The sequence below is a fragment of the Bos indicus genome, chromosome 7 (assembly GCF_029378745.1).
Source record: "Bos indicus isolate NIAB-ARS_2022 breed Sahiwal x Tharparkar chromosome 7, NIAB-ARS_B.indTharparkar_mat_pri_1.0, whole genome shotgun sequence".
In the NCBI taxonomy this organism is placed as follows: Eukaryota; Metazoa; Chordata; class Mammalia; order Artiodactyla; family Bovidae; genus Bos; species Bos indicus.
Genome location: NC_091766.1, coordinates 86788546 through 86811418, shown reverse-complemented (window position 1 = coordinate 86811418; position 22873 = coordinate 86788546). Strand labels below are relative to the sequence as shown.

At 34.7% G+C, this 22873-nt stretch overlaps 1 protein-coding gene across 4 annotated transcripts in view; it reads right to left on the bottom strand.

Moving 5' to 3' along the window:
- Window positions 1-22873, bottom strand: part of RASA1 (RAS p21 protein activator 1) — a 113968-nt gene that overhangs the window by 23452 nt on the left and 67643 nt on the right. For all 4 annotated transcript variants that reach the window (XM_070794014.1, XM_070794013.1, XM_070794012.1 and 1 more), the window contains 6 exons: window positions 20397-20449; window positions 18088-18238; window positions 16317-16395; window positions 8236-8356; window positions 7484-7640; window positions 3034-3121 (listed from right to left, as the gene is read on the bottom strand). In XM_070794014.1, the coding sequence (XP_070650115.1) occupies window positions 3034-3121; window positions 7484-7640; window positions 8236-8356; window positions 16317-16395; window positions 18088-18238; window positions 20397-20449 (649 nt within the window). The remainder of the gene's footprint in view (window positions 1-3033; window positions 3122-7483; window positions 7641-8235; window positions 8357-16316; window positions 16396-18087; window positions 18239-20396; window positions 20450-22873) is intronic.

The window sequence follows — 22873 nt, the reverse complement described above, 5'->3', positions numbered from 1 at the left end:
CAGACTAATACTTTCACTTTTTTCACCCATGAAACAAGTTTTTATGTGTATTACAAGCTAACAATGAGTATTCAATTGTGATATTTTTTCCATGACATGAAAAATGATATTCAATTATGAGCCATAAAACACAATGGCTCGTTCATCAAGTTTATTCTACAGCCAAACATATCTTCATAATTTATGAATCAGGACCCAAGCCAGGATCCAGAGTTTTAAGAGCATCTGTCTCATATCCAGAATTGGCAAATTATCTTCTTTTTTCAATCAAGTCACGTTCTTTCACCTCTAAACTACTTTCAGGTTCCTTCCACAGAGTATCAGCAGAAGAAAATACAGCCATATATCTACAAAATACCACTGAACACCCCAGAAATACTGTGGTTCAGAGAAATCAATGTATTTTTAAAAGGAGATCTTTAAAAACCTTTCTTCACATTACTTAAAATTTAATAAAAGTTTTAATAAAGGCACTGCACCTGGATCAATGGCTAATACTGAAAGAAAACATATCTAGACTTAGAAGAAAAATAGAAAAATTCCTCAAATTTTTCCTTGTGATAACTGAATTTCTATTTTTAGATACAGAGTTCAACCAGTGAAGAATAGCCAACGCTTATTAGCAAAACTAACTGACTTACCTTTTTGAGTATACTGAGAATATCTACAAATCCCTTATGATTATACAGAAGTGAGAAATAGATATAAGGGCCTAAATCTGATAGATAGAGTGCCTGATGAGCTATGGAATGAGGTTCGTGACACTGTACAGGAGACAAGGTTCAAGACCATTCCCATAGAAAAGAAATGCAAAAAAGCAAAATGGCTGTCTAGGGAGGCCTTACAAATAGCTGTGAAAGGAAGAGAAGCGAAAAGCAAAGGAGAAAAGGAAAGATATAAACATCTGAATGCAGAGTTCCAAAGAATAGCAAGAAGAGATAAGAAAGCCTTCTTCAGCGATCAATGCAAAGAAATAGAGGAAAACAACAGAATGGGAAAGACTAGGGATCTCTTCAAGAAAATCAGAGATACCAAAGGAACATTTCATGCAAAGATGGGCTCAATAAAGGACAGAAATGGTAGGGACCTAACAGAAGCAGAAGATATTAAGAAGAGGTGGCAAGAATACACAGAAGAACTGTACAAAAAAGATCTTCATGACCCAGATAATCACGAGGGTGTGATCACTGACCTAGAGCCAGACATCATGGAATGTGAAGTCAAGTGGGCTTTGAAAGCATCACTACAAACAAAGCTAGTGGAGGTGATAGAATTCCAGTTGAGCTATTTCAAATCCTGAAAGATGATGCTGTGAAAGTGCTGCACTCAATATGCCAGCAAATTTGGAAAACTCAGCTGTGTCCACAGGACTGGAAAAGGTCAGTTTTCATTCCAGTCCCAAAGAAAGGCAATGCCAAAGAATGCTCAAACTACCGCACAATTTCACTCATCTCACATGCTAGTAAAGTAATGCTTAAAATTCTCCAAGCCAGGCTTCAGCAATATGTGAACCAGGAACTTCCTGATGTTCAAGCTGGTTTTAGAAAAGGCAGAGGAACCAGAGATCAAATTTCCAACATCCGCTGGATCATGGAAAAAGCAAGAGAGTTCCAGAAAAACATCTATTTCTGCTTTATTGACTATGCCAAAGCCTTTGACTGTGGATCACAATAAACTTTGGAAAATTCTGAAAGAGATGGGAATACCAGATGACCTGATCTGCCTCTTGAGAAATTTGTATGCAGGTCAGGAAGCAACAGTTAGAACTGGACATGGAACAACAGACTGGTTCCAAATAGGAAAAGGAGTACGTCATGGCTGTATATTGTCACCCTGCTTATTTAACTTATATGCAGAGAACATCATGAGAAACGCTGGACTGGAAGAAACACAAGCTGGAATCAAGACTGCTGGGAGAAATATCAATAACCTCAGATATGCAGATGACACCACCCTTAAGGCAAAAAGTGAAGAGGAACTAAAAAGCCTCTTGATGAAGGTGAAAGTAGAGAGTGAAAAAGTTGGCTTAAAGCTCAACATTCAGAAAACGAAGATCATGGCATCTGGTCCCACCACTTCATGGGAAATAGATGGGGAAACAGTAGAAACAATGACAGACTTTATTTTTCTGGGCTCCAAAATCACTGCAGATGGTGACTACAGCCATGAAATTAAAAGACGCTTACTCCTTGGAAGGAAAGTTATGACCAATCTAGATAGCATATTGAAAAGCAGAGACATTACTTTGCCAACAAAGGTCTGTCTAGTCAAGGCTATGGTTTTTCCTGTGGTCATGTATGGATGTGAGAGTTGGACTCTGAAGAAGGCTGAGCGCCAAAGAATTGATGCTTTTGAACTGTGGTGTTGGAGAAGACTCTTGAGAGTCCCTTGGACTGCAAGGAGATCCAACCAGTCCATTCTGAAGGAGATCAGCCCTGGGCTTTCTTTGGAAGGAATGATGCTAAAGCTGAGACTCCAGTACTTTGGCCACCTCATGCGAAGAGTTGACTCATTGGAAAAGACTCTGATGCTGGGAGGGATTGGGGGCAGGAGGAGAAGGGGACGACAGAGGATGAGATGGCTGGATGGCATCACTGACTCGATGGACATGAGTCTGAGTGAACTCCGGGAGTTGGTGATGGACAGGGAGGCCTGGCGTGCTGCAAATCATGGGGTTGCAAAGAGTTGGACACGACTGAGCGACTGATCTGATCTGATCTGATCTACAACCTTTCTTCAGAGAAGATTTTAAATGAGCATTCTCAGTTGAGCCGAACATCATAAGAGTATTTTAAGGTCAATTTAGAATGGAATTTTACCAATAACCCTTCACTGTGTTTTGGGGTTTTTTTTTTTTTTTTGCATTTCTTTCAAAAATTTTTTTACACATGCAAGTTCTTATTGCTTAAATTAAAAGATGATTAGATTTCAGACATCTTTTTTTATCACTGTAAGTACAATAGTTTTCTATTCTAGTTAAGAAAATATGGACTGACTAAAGGTTTATAGTGGTTGAAAAAACATTTAACTTACCTCTGCCTGTTCTGGAGTTTCTCCTGCAAAGTAGAAGATGTAATGTTCTTCACTAAAGTGCTGAACCACTATCTGGAAACAGTTTGGCCTTTAAAATACAAACAAAAAGTTATTAGGAAGTTCAACAAAATGTACTGATTACAGCACTTATACCAACTTTAGAAAAAAAAATCAATATACTTATATAATTTATACAAAATTAACAATTCATTTAGAGAAATAATCCACTGTACTAGATTACTAAAAAGAATATGTCAGCTGCATATACTTTAGAAAGCTTTCTGTCTGTAGTACTGAAATCTATTAAAGTTTAAAAACATTTCAAAGTACTATGTAAATTATTTTAAAATAGAAAAGTTACAAGAAAATTGAAAAGTTAAAACAAAATTGAAGCAGAAGTGCTAGAATTGCATATAGCTAATCTAAAGACTTTAAAACAAATAAAATATGTTACTAAACTTGCAGCTTAAGGATGATATATAATACACATTTCTATGTATTGAGGAAAGACTAGACATTTGGGTTCTTTAGACCCAAAATGTTCTTAATGGCTATCTCTCAGTGGATTATGGGTGATTTTAATTTTCTTCTTTATAACTTAAAAATTTTTTAACAACTGGCCACTTTTCATCTTTTAAAATGGAAATGTCAACAAGCGTATTTTGAGGATCAGATGACCTAATAGTAGTGTACACTAAATATTAGTTCTGTTCTTCCTATAAGTATGTACTGTACTACATATGATTTACTTGACGAGTAAATACAATATTAGTAGTTTACATATTTTTTGAAGATGTGTTGTTTTTCCAATTAGATTTGAAAGTTTAAAAGGGCCTTCAAACTTTTGTAATTTAATAAGTGTTATTTGTATTTCTTGCTTTAACCAAAGAAATATCTTAGACCTTGGTGTTAGAAGGTCATAGCAAAATACACAGAGTACAAGCTTAACATATGGATTAAAGATAAAAAACCATGTCTTCAATGCTTTAAGAATACCATAGAACAGTGGAATATGTCAGCTGAAAACTTCTGACTCTGAAAGTGGTTTGTACCAGACTAACCCTCCTGGATGGATAAAATATAAACCAAACAAAACACAACTGTATGAAGTCACTGGAGAACAATGAGGTGGCTAAGACTTGAGGGACCAAGATATAACGAGGTGAGACTGACATTCTCCACAGCCGTTCTTTTCAAGGTGTTTGCCAAATCCTAAACTGCTTAGGGCAGGAAGCTGAGGCAATAAGCAGAAAGCATCTAAGAGGCTAAAAAGCTAACCAAGCACATTCAGAGTTTCACAAGTGTTGGGAGAGACAAATGAGTTCAGGGCCTTTAGATGAGCTGGCTTTCTGTTGAGACACCTGAAGGGCTATGCCTTCAGAAGTAAGAGCAAATCAGAGATAAAACAGCCTTCACCAATACTTGCAGTTGCTTCCTAGGCAGATCAATATGAACTACCCCTACTCTAACTTATCTGGCAGAAGAACAGTCCTCTCTGGAGGCAATAACATTATGTATAGCTTCTACAGTTTGTCACATACTATGTCCACTATTTAGTCAAACATAAATTGACATTACAGGATCAAATGACTGAAAAGCTGAAAGAAAAACAGATGAGAAAGATCTACATATAATATAGATGTTGAGGACAGATACAACTTTCAAATATTTTTAATAGTAATTAAAATTCTTTGAAAAAGATAAAAAAAAGAATTTTGTTAGATAACTAGAAATATAAAGGATGACTCAAGTGGAAATTATAAAGTGGCAAATATAATAAATAAAATTAAGACCTTAACAAATGCATTTAACTACAGAAGAATAGTGAACTGAAAGACAAATCAGAAGAAAATATCTAACCTGAGGCACAGAAAGGAAAAAAACATTATGAAAAACATAGAGGAAACTGTTTAACAGACACATGGGATGTAGTGGAAGGTTGATAACATGCAATGTGAATTCCAGAAGAGTCAAGTGAGAGTGGCAGCTGGGCTGTTTAAACAGACACTAACGGAGAATTGTTCAAAACCGACAGGAGACATCAGGTCTTAAGAATAAAGAAGCTTTGCAAACACGATAAATTTAAAAAAAAAATTTTTTAAAGTAGGCACATATTGATTTAACCTTTGAAAATCTAAGAATAAGGAAAGATCTCAAAGCTTCCAGAGAAAGATGACATAAGTATACACCTTGAAGGAAAAAAAAAATATCTATAGTCTCCAAAAGAGAAACAATCAGAATGACAAAATGTTGGAGACTCTTTACAAGGCTGAAAGAAAATAATCACCAAACCTAAAATGTAATATCCATCAAAAACATCCTTCTTAAAAAGATAAAACAATAAATACTGCCACAGTAAAAGATTCAGCCTAAGAAAAGATAAAGGTGCAAAACTCCCATGTAAATATTCAGTACAGCAATAACTCTGTATGACTGAAATGTCTTTCAACTTGTGCTTCTGAAACAGTTAATATTTAAAGTAAAGCAGTATTAAAAGTCAGAAGTTTAATATAAAGAAACAATATTAGAGACATCTCAATAATACTGAAAAAACCTGGAAAAATTGCACAGCTACACAACTAAAGCACTGGAGAAAACAGCTGAACAGCAGGGCTGACCAGCATTCCTACACCACAGGCTGGGTGAGCATTGCAGTCATCTCTACTGCTGTAGGCTGCCATGAACTTTCACATTAGACTCCACCCAGATGCTCAAGGTAAGTCAGTATACGGGGCTCTACACTTACACAAAGCAAGAAATATACAATGACTTTATCTATTTGATAACACAACAAATAGTGTATTCTCAGTATTTTCAGTAGTTACTGGAGGAAATGTTCACTGCTCCTTTCTCTGGCACTGTTTGCCACCTTTGCTCTCATGAAGGAAGTGGCTCTGTGACAAAAACCCAGTACACACAAAGCAAGGCAGAGCAGCAAGACTGAGAGGAAGCCAGAGGTCTGACCTGCTACATCTGAAGGCCACGTTTCCCAGATTGTTAAGTGAGGGGAAAAAATCTTAACTCCTATCTTACCCAGATTTGTCTTTTTTTTGTTTTTTGGACAGCTGTCTTCAAGAGATATTAAGAAGTGTTTGGGGCTGGGTATCAAGCAAGAGTATCAAGGTTAAATGAATTCATCAAATACTTCATAGTATTTTATGATGATTCACATAGTATTTCATGATGATTCATAGTATTTCATGTTGATTCACTCTTGATGATTCACAATACAAACATGGGCTACAACTTCAGAATGTCCCGCTGTCTGGAAAATTATTTGTTCAATTCAGCATCTCCCAAACCTATTCAATCACTTAAAAGAGGCACTGTTAAATTTCAAATAATACTAATGTGATCTCCTAAACACAATTTGGAAAAAATGACAAGCTTGTACACTCTACAGGTATTTCTCTTGAAGCTTTCCCAACTTAAATAGGAAAAACTGAAGTTGCCTAGTAGAAATGCCATCCTGCAGCAGAAAATAGATTGTTAAAAATTTGTTGTAATTATCTGTGTTTCCTTCATCACGCCTGTGTGCCTTACTCAGTCGCCCAGTCATGTCCAACTGTTTGCCATCCCCATGGGTTGTTCGCCCACCAGGCTCCCCCGTCCATGGGATTTTCAGGCAAGAATACTGGAGTAGATTGCCATTTCCTTCTCCAGGGGATCTTCCTGACCTAGGAAGCAAACCAGCGTATCTTGTGTCTCCTGCATTGAGAGACAGATTCTTTACCACTGGTGCCACCTGGGAAGCCCCCATAGCAATACGTAATAAAATTGCTAAGTATACCCAAAAACACTAGAATGGATTCATAACAGATAGTCCATCTTTTAAGTGGTCAAATAGGTTTATTAATAATACTGATGGTGAAAGGTAAAGAAAGGCCCTTGTTACAAAAATCTAGATGGAATTAAGTGCTGAATTTGCCTTGTGATGTTCAGGATTTACTTCTATTTATTTTCTTAAAAACTGTGACTTTAATGTAAGAAAAAAAGTTTTAATTTCAAACCTGAAATACTCTCTCCTCTTTTCTATTGAAATAATTGTTTTTATACTACAGTTGTCTCTCAACATCAGCTTTCTTAGGAATCAAGTTAATATAGTACAACTGAGTGATCTAGTACTATCAGATGCATTGAGTTAACCAAGAATGATAAAATAGGAGAAAGGCGACAAGAATCAAAGTCATTCAAAAGACTGGCAGTAAGTGCAGGGAAGCACACTGCATATACAAGAGATCCATAGATTTCTATGTGATATAGTGGAAGTAGAATTTTATGCATAAGTTAGTCTAAAAGAGAAAAACAAAAATTATCCTAGAAAGTAAACATGACATTTTCAGATGATTTTCAGGCTCTCAAAATTGGTTTGCTATGCTTTGAAATGATCTGAACATACTAGTTTATTATTAAAACAATTCCAAAAATATATAGGAAACCAATTTCTTACCTGCCAAAGAGACTATCATGAACAACATAGACAGAACACACGCTGAGATCTATTAATCCTTTTGGTTTTGTCGCTCGTTTTTCACTTTCAAAATAAATAAGTTGGGCATCACTGCCCTCTAAGATAAAATATAAATTTTTCCACCTTTTTCCCTTTCCTGTTAAAAAAAAAAACAAATTGTCCTCCCTTAGCCAAATAATGAACTATAAAATCACCAATAGTAAAATCATACAAATGATCATTGCTTAAAAAAAGTCAAATATATTTCATATTTCAATTTTTATTCCCAAAGCTTCAATAATACCAATCCTTATAAAATGAGAAAAATGTAATCTATCTGTAGAAAAATATTTTGTTATATTCCTTGTTTTAATGAATTACAAGGTAAGTGACAAGGGTACCTTAACAGTGTATTTAGAGATTTCATTACAATAAATCATTAAAATTCTCGCTTAGCATTAATTCTTTTCTGGTCCTAAGGGAAAAAAATCTCTTCTGCTAGTCATGCACCCCTCATCCCCCACATTTCTTAATGCCAAACTGAGGCAAATATATAAACTAGAAACCTCAATACCATGAATGTGATAAATGTCAATAAGAATTTTCACTTAAAAAAAGTTATGGACAGGTGACCAGGGGACCAAGAATCAGATGCCAACTTGTTAAATTCATATCTCAATAAGATTTATGCCCAGTACTCACAATGTTTCTATTAAGAAGCTGAATCTTTAATCTTAAAAGTTTACACTTACCTTTTTTTAGAAGATAACCTTTTTTAACAATATTTTTATAAAAGGCATCCTTTGTTTTACGACGAATTGTATTATAAATTTCCTTGCCATCCACTGCATCATTCAGTACTTGTTCTTGATCCTGAATTTTCAAAAATATTAAAATTATTTCATGAATTCTTTATGGAAATGAAGTAAAATCTACTAAACTACCAACTTAAAAACCAGATTGTTCCTGTCTAGACATTAAAAAAATAATAATACCAAAATCTAAAATAATGTAACATACATATTAAGAGATTCTGCTTTCCAAAGAAATTTTCAAAAAGGTACCCTTACCATTTCTCAAGAACTATTTTTTAAAATACAGTTTTTTGTGTGCTTTATAGCAACACTGTTTTGAAAACATGCATTTGTCCCAGCATAACTGATAGATTTGAACCAATTTGAGCATAAAGCAAATTCATGTTTGCTTATGCACAATTACATCCTCGAGAAATTCTAAGTCAGTGCAGAAAGCTGCACCCAGCTGAAATGCGATGCCTAGGAATACGCAAAATACATCCCAAAAGCTGAACGGCCTGCCCAGATTCACTGAGTGTTATAAGCCATATCCATCCAGCCACATCTGGCGTCCTAATGTGTCTGATTTCAGACAGTCCTCCTTTTACCACTTCCCACTATTTACAACCCTTCTGATGGCCTCTTCCACAAGAAAACTTCAGGCCTTTTTCAAGGTAAAGTGCCTTATTTATTGTACTACTTGATGCGAAAGTAACTGCTGTTTTTGCATTGTTGAATTCTGCCATCTGATTTTGGAATACATTCTTAAATAAATGTGTTTATGTTATACATCATTTTAATGCGTATTTCTCGCTTTATGCTTTTTTGCTAATGACTTATTGCTGTTTAGTTTTTAGACTGTGGAAATGATGTTAAGACAAAAAGCAAATTCGAGCGATTTTTTTTATTCGAGTTCAAATGCGTTGTAAAGCAGCGGAGATAACTAGCAACATAAACAACACATTTGGCCCAGGAACATGAACATATAGTGCAGTGGTGGTTCAAGAGGTTTTGCAAAGTAGGCCTTGAAGATGAAGAGCATAGTGGCTGGCCGTGGTAAACTGACAACGACCAATTGAGAGCAATCATCAAAGCTGATCCTCTTACAACTACGTGAGAAGTCGCTTAAGAACTCGTGTCAATCATTCGACAGTACTTGGCATTTGAAGCAAATTGGGAAAGGTGAAAAATCTCCATTAAGTGGGTGCCTCATAAGCTGACCAAAACTCAAAAAAAATCATTTTGAAGTGTCATCTTCTCTTCTTCTACACAACAATGAACCATTTCTCTATCAAACTATGATGTGCAACTAATAGATTTTATACAGACAATCGGCTCAGTGGCTGGAGTGAGACGTTCCAAAACACTTCCCAAGTCAAACTTACACCAAAAAGAGGTCATGGTCAGTGTTTGGTTGTCTGCTGCTGGTCTGACCTACTACAGCTTTCTGTATCCTGGCAAAACATTACATCTGAGAAGTACGCTCAGCAATTTGATGAGCTGCACCAAAAACTGCAATGCCTACAGCTGGCTTTGGTCAACAGAAAGGGCCCAATTCTTCTCCATGAGAATGCCCAACTGCACATTTCACAACCAACACTTCAACAGTTGAACAAATTGGGCTATGAAGTTTTGCCTCATCCGCCATATACACCTGACCTCTCGCCAAATGCCTACCACTTCTTCAAGCATCTCTGATGAGTTTTTGCAGGGAAAACACTTCCACAACCAGCCAGGATGCAGAAAATGCTTTCCAAGAGTTTGTTGAATCCTGAAGTATGGTTTTAATGCTACAGGAATACACAAACTTATTTCTCAGTGGCAAAAAAAAATGTGTTGATTGTAATGGTTCCTACTTTGATTAATAAAGATGTATTTGAGTCTAGCTACAATGATTTAAAATTCATGGTCCAAACCCGCGATTCCATTTGCACCAACCTAGTATTTAAATCAGAGAAGGCAATGGCACCCCACTCCAGTACTCTTGCTTGGAAAATCCCATGTATGGAGGAGCCTGGTGAGCTGCAGTCCATGGGGTCGCTAAGAGTCAGACACGATTGAGCGACTTCACTTTCACCTTTCACTTTCATGCATAGGAGAAGGAAATGGCAACCCACTCCGGTGTTCTTGCCTGGAGAATCCCAGGGATGGGGGAGCTTGGTGGGCTGCCGTCTATGGGGTCGCACAGAGTCGGACACGACTGAAGCGACTTAGCAGCAGCAGCAGCAGTATTTAAATATTTCTTACCTGTTTAGCATATTTCTTACCCATTTTAAATAATTCTTACCCATTACCACATATAAAAACTCTGCTAATTGTTACTAGTTTCTTATCTTTATGTGTCACTGATGATGCTTTTCAGTGTTGTACCCGTAACTCCACCTTTCCCATAATCCTGTGGGGTTTACTGGTTTTATGACACTGCACTATAGGAAGGCATGTATCGTAACTGCTAAATCCCCACAACCCCCTACAATAAAAGAATTAGGATGTCAGGAAGCATATAAAGATATAAGTGCCTTTATAATGATCTTCCCCAAAGAAGTCAATCTTCAATATTACCATCTAGTCCAATGGACCCAATTTTAGTTTGTAGTTTCTTGTTTGAGCAGCTCTTATTAATTAATAAGAATTAATGCAAGAATTAATATTTTATGACTTTTTCTTAGAGATTCATGGATCCGGCTGACCGTTTTATATCTAAGATATGTTATAGAGTTTTCATGAATCCTATTTTTTCCTCCATCTTTAAACACTCGGCTATTTTATCATCCTAGGAACCATTTCACCATGACTCAACAATTACACTCAAGTATGCTGAAGAGAATGGCGAACCACGGCACACAGACCAAACCTAGCCCACGGCCTGTTTTTGGACGTAGAGTTTTTACTGGAACACAGCCATGGTCATTCTTTTACATACTGTGTGTTGTTGCTTCACTACAAAGGCAAAGTTTAAGTAACTGAGACAGAGACTGAATGGCCCACAAAATCTAAAACATTTATTATCTGGTCCTTTACAGAAAAGTCTGCCGACCTCTGGCCTAGAGGCTGATGCACCAGTGAAATACACCAACTACTGCATCACCTTTGGCGCTTTCTCCTTTGTTGCCAACTACTGCAGCATCTTTCAAAAAATACAAAAGGCCATCTTTGTTATCTGTTCATTAGTTTTCACTGAGTGCAGATCAAAATTCAGAATTCTTAATTTTTTGCCCATATTAGCAAAAAGAAAAAAGTGAAAAAGATGTTTGACACTTATAAAAGGAATCAGATGATGAAAGCAAAGCAACATCAATACTCTGATCTACTGTGATGATAAAATTGATTTTTATAAGCAAAGTTTCAGACTATAATTCTTGATATGGTAATATCCTTGATGAATTTTCTCAAACTCAAGAATGTGCTGAGAAAATGTTGTATTTCTAGGGAAATAAAGGAAATATGGTGCACTCATCTAGTTAGTGATTCAACAAGAAGGACATCATGCAATAATTTGTGACAAGAAATCTAGATAAACCTGTTTCCTAACAGAAAATGAGGATTCTTAAAACTTTTATGATTTGCATCAAGATTTACTCAATATGGCTTATAAATGGACAAAGGTATTTTGTATTTAAACATTACTGGAAGGAAACATATAATGTAGAAATTTTAAAATTCACCATATTAACCATTCTAATTGATGTTTACAAACCTAAACATAAAAATATATTACACTTACAGAGTAAAGAAGACTGTACTATACAACAAAATTATGAAACAAAGTTTTCCAAAGTATTACAGCTGAAGTTGCAAGAACAAGAAAGAATCAAACTAGAACGCAGCTGAAATATATTTAAAATCTAGAATCAGTACTGCATTTTGACAGGAAAAATGTGAAAAGAACCAAAGGAATTTTAAGCAAGAACTATTATAAAAGCTGTATCTGAAATTAGGGTTTACAAGATGGATATGATTCAGGTCCGTACATGACAGTGGGTAAGAGTTAGCTGCCTTCTATTTCAGGAACAAGCCTTTATAACCAAGGAAATACAGAACAAAAATTGGGGTTTACTACTTTTAATTCTTATTAAATTTCTAATGAAGTTTTTTTTTGTACTAAATCTTCATTCTTACTCCTACAAATTATTCAGAAAATGACCAAGAAAATTAAAAAATTTTAAAGATACACTGCACCCAGATGATAAATAGTGATGACTATGTCCCTAGTTGTATAGATTTGTACTTATCAATCTTCATCACAGTAGTGATAATATTTACTCTTCAGTACAGAATGGGGCATATTTGTAGTCTACCTGGTGGCTCAGTCAAGACTTCCAGCAATGCAGGAGACCCAGGTTTGATTCCTGGGTCAGGTAGATCCCCTGAAGAAGGAAATGGCAACCCACTCCAGTATTTTTGCCTGGAGAATTCCATGGACAGAGAAGCCTGGCAGCCTACAGTCCTTGGGGTCACAAAGAGTCGGACACGACAGAGCCACTTTCACTCCCTCATTTAACACATTACAACACTGACATGTGGATTTAAATACCTGATTTCAGGATTATATAAATCTTTCCTATTTAACATAAAGGCTGGTCAACCAATCAACAATACCTACATTCGAAGACACTACAGGCAGGAATACGACCTCACGTTCCAAGTTTTGGTAAGTTACTAGATGACAGGAGGGAAGGCTTCTCAGCCTACTCTCTCTACAAAGTTCTGGAGAAGGAAGTCTCATACATTCCTCCCAAAGGGAAACAGATTATCTGATTGGTGAGAGTGTAACAACCACTGAAGCAAGTTTTTGCACAGACCTTAGGTGTGCAGGCTCCTACTCCAGTTGTAAATCCTGCCTTTCTCAGGTAATGGCTAAGAAAACTCATTTGATAAATGAATTCAATAGTTCTCTGAGTGCCAGTGTTGTAGTTCTTGAGATACATCAGTGAATAAATCAAAGATCCTTACCCTCAAGGAACTTACATTCCAAAGATGGAAAGAGATAATAAACATAATGAATAAGCAAATTGAATTGTATGTTAATAGGTGGTAAGTGCTCTACAGGGTAGGGCAAGTAGCAGCAATAAATAATATTGTACGAGTAGGTCTCAATTGTGAAGCTAAAACTTAAGTGAAATTTGAAAGAAGTAAAAGAATGAGGCAAGTGGATATTTAAGGGAAAGTCATTTTGGGCAGAGTGAACAGCTGTAGCAAAAATCCTAATGCAGCAAAGATCCTGACATATTTTTTTTAAAATAGCAGAGAAGCCAGTGTGAGTGGAGATGAGTGAGAGGGAAGGATGGTAGGAAGAGTTCAGAGGACCACGGGACACTGCACGCTACTGCAGGGACTCTGGCTTTTACTCTGGATGAAATAGACCACCTCTTAGTATTAAACAGAGGCGTGAAATGGTCTGACTCACATTTTAAATGGATTCCTCTGACTGTGGTAGTTTTTTTTGTTTTTGTTTGTTTGTTTGTTTGTTTTGTGGTACACTTTTAAAGGGGAGTTGGGGGCAGAAGGAGGTAAAAACAAAGAGATGACATTCTCTAATAGTTAGAATCCTGCTGGGAAAGATAGGTAAGTGTTGCATTTCTCAACCTTCTATTGGAACATACTTTTACTCCAGGCCCAAAATATTTCTGGTGATGGTTGAATTCTATATATATACTTTGAAGGCAGAGATGGCATGATGATCCTGACACTTTGGATACAGAGTGTAAGAGACAAAAAGAAGAGTCAAGGATGACTTGACGCTTTAAGTAATTTACTTACCTTCTCTGGTCCCAGTTTTCCTATCTGTAAAATGGGCATAATTACAGAATCAACCTCATCAAATTGTTTAAAAAGTTAAATAAATTAATACATGTTAGATATGATGTCTAAAATAGTGTTCAAAAGGCTCCTCCTTTCTTCTAGTATCTGTCTCAGGAAGTGTTAGTTCCACCAAGTGAAAAAGACCACTGTGCTTTCTCTTTCAGCATCTTATCCTGAGTAGGGGTATGCAGGGTAACCTTAGGGGGAATGAGCTGATTCTGTTAGCTAATCACTTTTACAATAATAAAAGGACATTACTAGCCTTTGGGTTCTCTAACAGTTAGAATCCTTCTGGGAAGGACAGGTAAGTGTTACGATTCTCAAATTTTCTGTAAACTACTTTTACTCCAGGCCCCAAATAATTGACTTCAAATAGCATTTAATGGTTTCTATGAAGTAATCAAATTGCTCTGTAATCAGCATCAGTTATTTCTGAAGTACTGAAAGCATTACAGGCACTTTTGCAAATGATAATACTTGGAAGTTTGTTCAGTTATGAAACAATGACACAAGAATAAGGCACAATGTATATCTGAAGTAAGTTTAAGTTTTAAAACTATGCTATAATTTTAGAAAAAAGTTTACTAAATGTCAAATGCTACTTATTTTTCTAACTATAAAAAATTTAGTTAGAAAATTCTAATAAGACAAATTTAGGATGGGAAAAATGTGTGCATGACTTGTGAGCAAATAAAATTTATTACTCAAAAAGCCAATCTGAATTAGAATGCAGAATACAGCAACAGAAGTGACTGGCAGGATCCATCACTTGTAGGTAAAGGCATCTCTGATCCAATAAAAAGATCCTAAGCAGTGGTTTCTAGAAAGCACATACCATACTCGTAGAAAAACGTTAGGCAAAGTCTGCCAGAACTGCCAACAAAAGGGGTGTGGAGGGGTGTGTGTCACTCAGTCATATCTGATTCTTTGCGACCCCACGGACTGTAGCCTCTGTCCATGGGATTCTCCAGGCAAGGATACTGGAGTGGGTTGCCATGCCCTCCTCCAGGGATCCTTCCAACCCAGGGATCCAACCTGGGTCTCCTACCTTGCAGGCAGATTCTTTATCATCTGAGCCACCAGAGAAGCCCCAACTAAAGTGGTACATAATTGCTAACTACAGATACTAGGAAGGTGTCAACAAGGAAGTGAAACTTGAAATGTAAACTTGAAAGGCAAACAGGAAGAAGCTAACATGGAGATCGCAACAAAGCACTGGAAACACAACACAAAACTGCCCTCATGAACTTTCCATCTACCAGGAAAGCATGAGGAAATGAGGCAAGATTATATTAAAATGTGACAAGATGATTCTTAAATGTATATTAAGCATCAGAATAATGTTTCTCTCTTAATTAGCAATTAATAGTCGGCTATAACCGTCAGAAACTAATTGGTTAGGAGGAAATGATGAGACACTCAGGACACTACAAATCACTGTGGAAGTTTAGTGGGGACCCAAAACCCCTCACAATCCTTCTTTACATCCCGGGAAATTCACTACCCCCATTTTCCACATAGGAAAATTCTTAATCACTATTTTGAAGTACCTTTTACTTACCCTGCTACAACCCTTTACCGACCACACTTTAGGAAGTATGGGCAAGATACAGACGCTAATCAATCACCTAGGCATTAATCAACTAACATTCAGCAGGAGCTCTTGTTCAAGGCCAGTCCTTCTTATGTTCTGGATTTCAGTCACTCTTGCCTTCTCTAGGACCTTATACATGGAGTACTGCCACTACCCCATCCCTCACCCACCACTCACTTTCCTCAAGTACACACATGCTCAAAACTCTCTCACCATAAAACTTCAGGCAAATAAAACAAAGAAGTTATAAATTTAAACCCCTTTTTACCTACATCATCTTCTAGCTACTGTTTTTTATTTTCTTTACTTCCCAAGCTCACGTAGATAAACCTGGCTGTGATTTATCTTTGCTGTCTCCACTTCTGCCTCCAACAAACTCACTCCTTGACCCAGTGCAACTTGGCTTCTGTCCCCACCACTCCCTCTACTCTCAAAAAGCCACCAAGGACTTCCTAATTATCTAGAACCAACATAAAAACTAAGAGATTCTCTTACAAATATTCACTTTCTGAAAGAATCTGAATAATCAGCAGTTTTAAATTTTATCCAATTTCAAATGCATGGATGTGTGCATAACCATATCACCAAAAAAAGCATTTTAAATTAAAAAGCTGATTACTGCAAAAAGAAAAACAACACTGACCTGCATGGGTACAGGTTCCTTAAGATAATACCCTTCAACAATTTGTTCTTTTCGATAGTGATCTATGATGTCCCCAATGCTGTTAAAATAAAAATTACTAACACTGACATAATTTGTCTCATAAAAATTGCAAATCTTAAAAATACACACAAACCTTGTTAGCAAGGATTATCTGTTTGCAAGTTTTTTTCCCAAAGTATATAGCCAGAATATATTAATAGAATATATGATCATTACAGTCACATTACTTTAGAAAAGCAAGAATGTTCCTAATATTGATTTACAGGTCAGAAATATTTGACTCAGAGATTTCAATTTTCTACACACTACTCCAAGCATCACTATGTGAGGAAAGGATTAAAAGTCTACTTTTTTTTCCTTTTTTTTTTTAGACAAAAATATCTGAGTTTGAGCAAGAAATGACAGACAAATCACATTTATTTAGCAAGTAGTTAGTTCAGGTTAAACTTAAGAATTTTTATCATCCAAATGATAAATTTATCAAAAGTTATCATTTACATACTCTGCTTTTATAATAAGATGGAGTCAAAAGACAAATAGAAGGTGAAAGAAGAAACAAAAAAGGGAGGGAGGAAGGAAGAAGGCAGGCAGACCAGGAGCTAATCTTATATGTAGGATTACAGCTATAGCAGGAAAGGCTTACTGATGATTTTGATTAAAACACTATAAAATATATTTGGAAAATATTACAAATAAAAAACTGAAAATGACATTATATAATGTATTTTAACACAAACTTTAGCATGAGTTTTTCTAAGTATAAAAATGTTTCTCTATAGTCAGTTTGCCATTTTACTGTCCTAAATATGTAAAACCTAGAATTTTTAACTTTCCTTTAATACACTAGAGGAAAGGATATTTTAGTGACAGCTAGGCAACATTTCTCAAAACATCTTGTTAATTTATCAATTGATTTTTTCATGGTTTTCCTACTGATCCAATAACTGTTTTATATACACATAGGTGTATATTTATATATAACTGGATATATATTCACTTTTTTTCATAGTTCTTCCTACTGAAAGAATAGTTGAAATGTATATATCTTTTATCTTTGGAGATACATATGTGTATATACACACATATATATTTATCACTGATGATAAAATATCTTTGCCCTACTACAAAATTATTTAAAATTAAATATAAATAAAGTATAATATTAAAAAGTAAAACAGAAGAGTTGAAAAGATTAATAAAAAAAAGTACAGATGAATATGAACTAAATACCAGAGACAGCATTTAACATGATAGGGTGAGGGGAATGAGACAAGCAAAGAATTTTAAAGGTGAAAAGTAGGAACCAACAATTACAAATTAATACCAGCTTGGGAACAACCTAATATTGGTGGGTAACAATATCAGTAAGTCTTAGGTCATTCTTTAACTTTTTTCCTATTAAAATGTCTCACTGATAAAAGACTAATACATTTTCTTAGATTAGATGTTCTGTTTCCTACAGATAATGTATGAACGTACTAACAAATTTGCTGCAAATAACCTGTGCATTAATAATCAAAAAATTATATACATTATTTTGGAAGAAATAAATTATTAATTTATATTCATGTTTGACAATGTCTAAAAAATCCTTGGACATGATGACTAAATTACATTAAATGTCTTATAATTTCAAATATTACAGAGTCAGAAACTTTTATATAATTTTGATTCTGATAAACTATTATTTATGATATTTCAACTCTACTCACCAAAAGTAAAAGAGAACTATAAATTTCTCCCAACTTACCTGTTATAATATCGGCCTCCCATCATAAACTGATTGTTTGGTGTTGGACATATTTTAAACCGCTGAATATTTTCACTGGTCCGAAAATAAAGTGAATAGTCCCCAGGAGTATTATCTGACGGCCTCACAAGAAAACTGCAGACTTGACCAACTGTAAAAATTAATCTGTTAGTTTTATTCCCTAATTATCAAATTACAAAAGAAAAAGAGTTAAGTAGTATAATTACAAAGTACATTCAAAAGCATATACAAATTTTAATTTTCACCAGGTACTTGTTTTATAATAAAAAATCTTAAGGCAATTATTTTTTTGTATTTTCTGGTTTATGAGTCACAACCACCCACGATGTTACTTGTCTTTATTACATAAAAATACAGGGCAGAAGTTCACAGCAATGACTTCTGGTTAATAATATACGTATCTGTCATAACTTGGAAAGAATACTGTAACCACAGGTAGGGGGTACTGGCTAAAACTGCTACACTGTTTGCAAATCTCAGAATAAGAAAAGTGAAAAAAAAGTTGAAGTGAATTTTACTTTCGCATACTCTGTACTTAATACTTCTGATTAAACATTAAAAAGTCATAATTATAATAAAATAGTAGCAAAAACTTATAAAGATAGATGAAAACAACTGAAATATTTGTGTACCTAATCAAAATTAATACACATGCACTATATTTCATTTAAAAGCCATGATCTTAAAAAATCATAAGCAGCAAATCATATATCAGATATTTCATATTAATTTTAGAGAAGTCTTTTTGACATCTGCAATTAGCAATGACTCTTACCACTGATGCTTTTCTACCTTTTCTCTGTTTAAGTCCTAATGACATAGGAAGGATCAGAACTTGACTGCTTTTGGGAAAGCACAATGAAAACTTAAAATATCAGATGTTTTTCTGTAAGTTACTAATAGTTCCAATCATCAAGCCAAACCACTTGCTACCAAGTAGTTTTATGTTCAATACAAAGAATAGGAACTACTGCAAAATTGTGCCTGCAAGTGCTTATGTGTACCTTTCATGGCGGGAAATCACCAGCCTCTTAAAAGAGCACATGACCCAAAGGAAATAAAAACTAATTTAAGAAAATTAAGTTTAGTTCTTTTTTAATTTACATGCCTAAAACAACAGTGAGTGCCTCAGGTATTTGGTGCAAATTCAAAAAATATAAACTATATTCAAAATTCAGTAAATTCATTAAAATAAATATTTTGGTGCCACTTTGAAAGCAGATAGGATGTCACTTTGGTTTAGCATTTCATCTGTTACTACCATATGGCATTATCATGTTCTTTATTTCTAATCTATATCCTCACACTATAATTGAATACTTAATAAAACTGCCTCAACTGTTTCAGAAGAACAAAGTATTATTAAATTAAATGTAATGCCCCATGGCTTGAATAGTAACTCAGATAACAGTTTTAAATAATCAGTAGTTTATTCACTGCATACAGAAACTACTGAACTCTGGTCGTTTTTTTTTTTTTTTAAAAGAACTAAGACTTATAAATTACAGATTATTAAACTTGTCTGAAGGCCTTCTAAAGTATGGCTTACTGAAGACATATTTGGTAATTAAATTTAATCTTAAGTTTTAGTTAGGATGAATGATGGAATACTTTTTCTTTTAAATAATAAACCCACAATACATTCAATTTTTATTTTGCCTATCTCTGTAACAACAGTTTTATGAAATATTAAAACAACTATATTTTCAAGAAGGCCCAAGTATATAATTCTACAAGTGTATAAAGATAAATTCAAGAACATTTGCTGTGCCTAAACAACAAGAAAATGAAAACATAATATTGCTCTATAGGAAACTTATAACAAATTATGGTATTTATACAATGGAAAGTTTATGGTCATTAAAAAGAATGAAGTTTTAAATATGCAGATACGGAATAATCTCCCAAAATATGTATTAAAATGAAAAAAGTGTGTTGCATGTTCCTGTGAGAATGTGTGAGGAGGTATGTATAAAGGTATACACTGTGGTAAGGAAGGCAGGCACACACAGACAGAAAACTTCTAGAAATACAGGAAAAAACTCATCTGGCACTGCTTCTAAGGAAGACTGTAGGAGCCTGGTCCAGAAAGAAAACACACTGTGCACTGAATTTTATACTGCATGTATGTTTTCAGCTAAAAAACACCAGAAATACCAATTTCTCTGTGCTGGGCAAGAAATTACAGTGTGCATAAAAATCAAAAGAATGCTAAAGGCAAAACACATGATAAGTGTTGTTTTTTCTTTTTAAATAACATTAGAAAAGTAAAGTGAATATACAAGTACCTGTCATTAGTAAATTATAAGCTTCTTGTTTGGAAATTTTCCCATGGAACCATCTTAAAAAGAGAATAAAATATGTAAATCAAAAAGTCTTTCTTGCTGTTAACTAAATCAAAACTAAATAACACAATACAGTTAAGTTTAATTCAAGCTGACATAATGAAATAAATGTAATGCAATTCAAATGACCTTATTCCTTTGACATTTATTACTACACTTTGTAAACATCTGTAAACAGATGTTTTGTAAACAACAAAATATACAATGGGCCATCTAGTATGAACTACAATTTCCATATTAATTACCAATACAAAAAATAGGATTTAATTCTGATAATGACAAATTATTATCATAGATAGTATTCTGTTTTTTTCTTTTTATTAGGAGTGGGGAGTGGTACAGGTAGAGCCCACCAAAACTGCCAAAAAAGATTAGTCAATTAATTTTCTCATACTTCTCTCAAAGTGAACTTCCGTGAAAGTTCTCCCTTTTCAGTCAATGTGGTGTACTGATACTTTACAGAAAGCCAGACAATAAGATTGAGTGATGAGAAAGAGTAGATATCTGTTTGAGCTAATGGCCTATCATATCAGATTGCTACAATATTTTCTATTCTGATACTTAAGACTTTAGAAAATGTTATAGAAGACATTACAGCCAAAATCTACTGCATATAATATTTAAATAATTTACCTCAGAAAAAAATGATACATCTGGATTTAAAAAATTAATTACTAGTGATTAAATTACTTAAAATCTCTCATGTACCTGAAGGACTATTATCTATCTTGCCAATTAACACATGTATGTTAATACCAAGCTGACAATATATTCTCAGGGTCTGGTATAGTATTTCACTTTCCAACTTGTTCTTTTCAGTCATGATTAAAAATAATGCTGTAAAATTAAGACATATAATTGCCCTAAAATCCAGTGTTACAAGTTTAGAGGCTGTTCACCACTGTTTTAAATTATCTACATTATTACTGGTCAGAGTATAAAATAAAACTGGATTTTTATCTCTTCACATGAATAAAATGTTAAACATTTAAATCCTCTTTTTAATTTTATTCTAACAATTAACTCATGAATTCAAATTCCCTGAGGCTCCCACTGCTAATTATGAATAAAGTAAAACAAGTATACAATATCTGGAATAGTCCAGGTTGCCCTAAAAAGCAGTAAAGTTCCATACTGCATTCAACTATGGCCGAAATGACCATTTATTACAATGCAGAACAAGATTTCTGTATTCTAGGGGAGAGCTGATTAGATGACCTTGAAGGCCTATCCTATACTTCTATAGGTAGAATAAAAGAGAAAAGGGGAATATAAAGGTGGGGGTGGGGTGGGGTGTTGGGCAACAAATGGCATTTATACAACAAATCAGCAATACCACTTTCTGAAAGGATTAGATCAGTTTCCTCACTCAGAGATTTACCACCTATATGTAAAATGAATCTATTTCAAGCACATGGTTTGTATCAATAATAGAAAAATGGGTCTGTGACCTTAGGAAAGACCTCTTTTTAGTAGAAAAAGGAACATAAATATTGTGTAACTATAAAAAGAATGTAGAAAATATAATAAAGCACTGTGATAGGTACATGCTGAGGGCATTTTTGGAATAACAGAGCACCAATTCTGTAGGGTGTGTAAGGGAGAAGATTACAGAAGACTTGCTGGCAAGAGTGATAAATGAGTTAAGTCTCTAAGTAAGAATAGGCATTAACCAACACAACAGAGGGGAATTCTGGCCTAGGAAGTAGCTTGAGCAAAGGAGAAAAAACAGTGATACACATTTGCAAGCTGGAGAGGAGGATATAAAACTAAAAATGACAAGAGATGGGACTTGTAAGGAAACAAGGGCTGGATCAGGAGAACTTTTCAGACTCTGCTAAGGTAGAAAATCAGATAAGAATTTTAAGTGAAAAGTAATACAGTCAGATACATGTTTTAGGTGTTCTAGCTGTTGGAAGAGAGGATTTGAGGAAACTAAAGTGTCAAGCAAAACTAACTGGGAGGTGATCATTACATCAAAGGAATAAAGCTAGTTATACCTTCTGGTTAGTCTCAAAGAGCACTCCAGGATGTTAATGAGGATGCTCTACTGCCAGTCAACACCTTAAGAAGTTACAGGGAGCTGACAAATACATAAAATAAACCAACAATGCAAATTTATCTTATGCTAAATACCAAATGAGTAGAAAATTATGAAGTTCAGAAAATGGAAAAATCACAATTATTAAAAAAAAAAGATTTCCCAATGCCAGTGGGAGTTACAGTTTATACTTAGAAAACTGGACATAGCTTTAGATATTTACTGGTATTTGACCTCTTTTTTTCCCCTTTTCAAAAACAATCCATGGCAACTAAGAAGTAATCAACAGGAAAACAAAGTGTGAAGAATTATGATATTCATAATGTTACTAATGTACTGTTTACTGTTAATCAAAAAGTCGTTAGTTTGGTGATCTAAG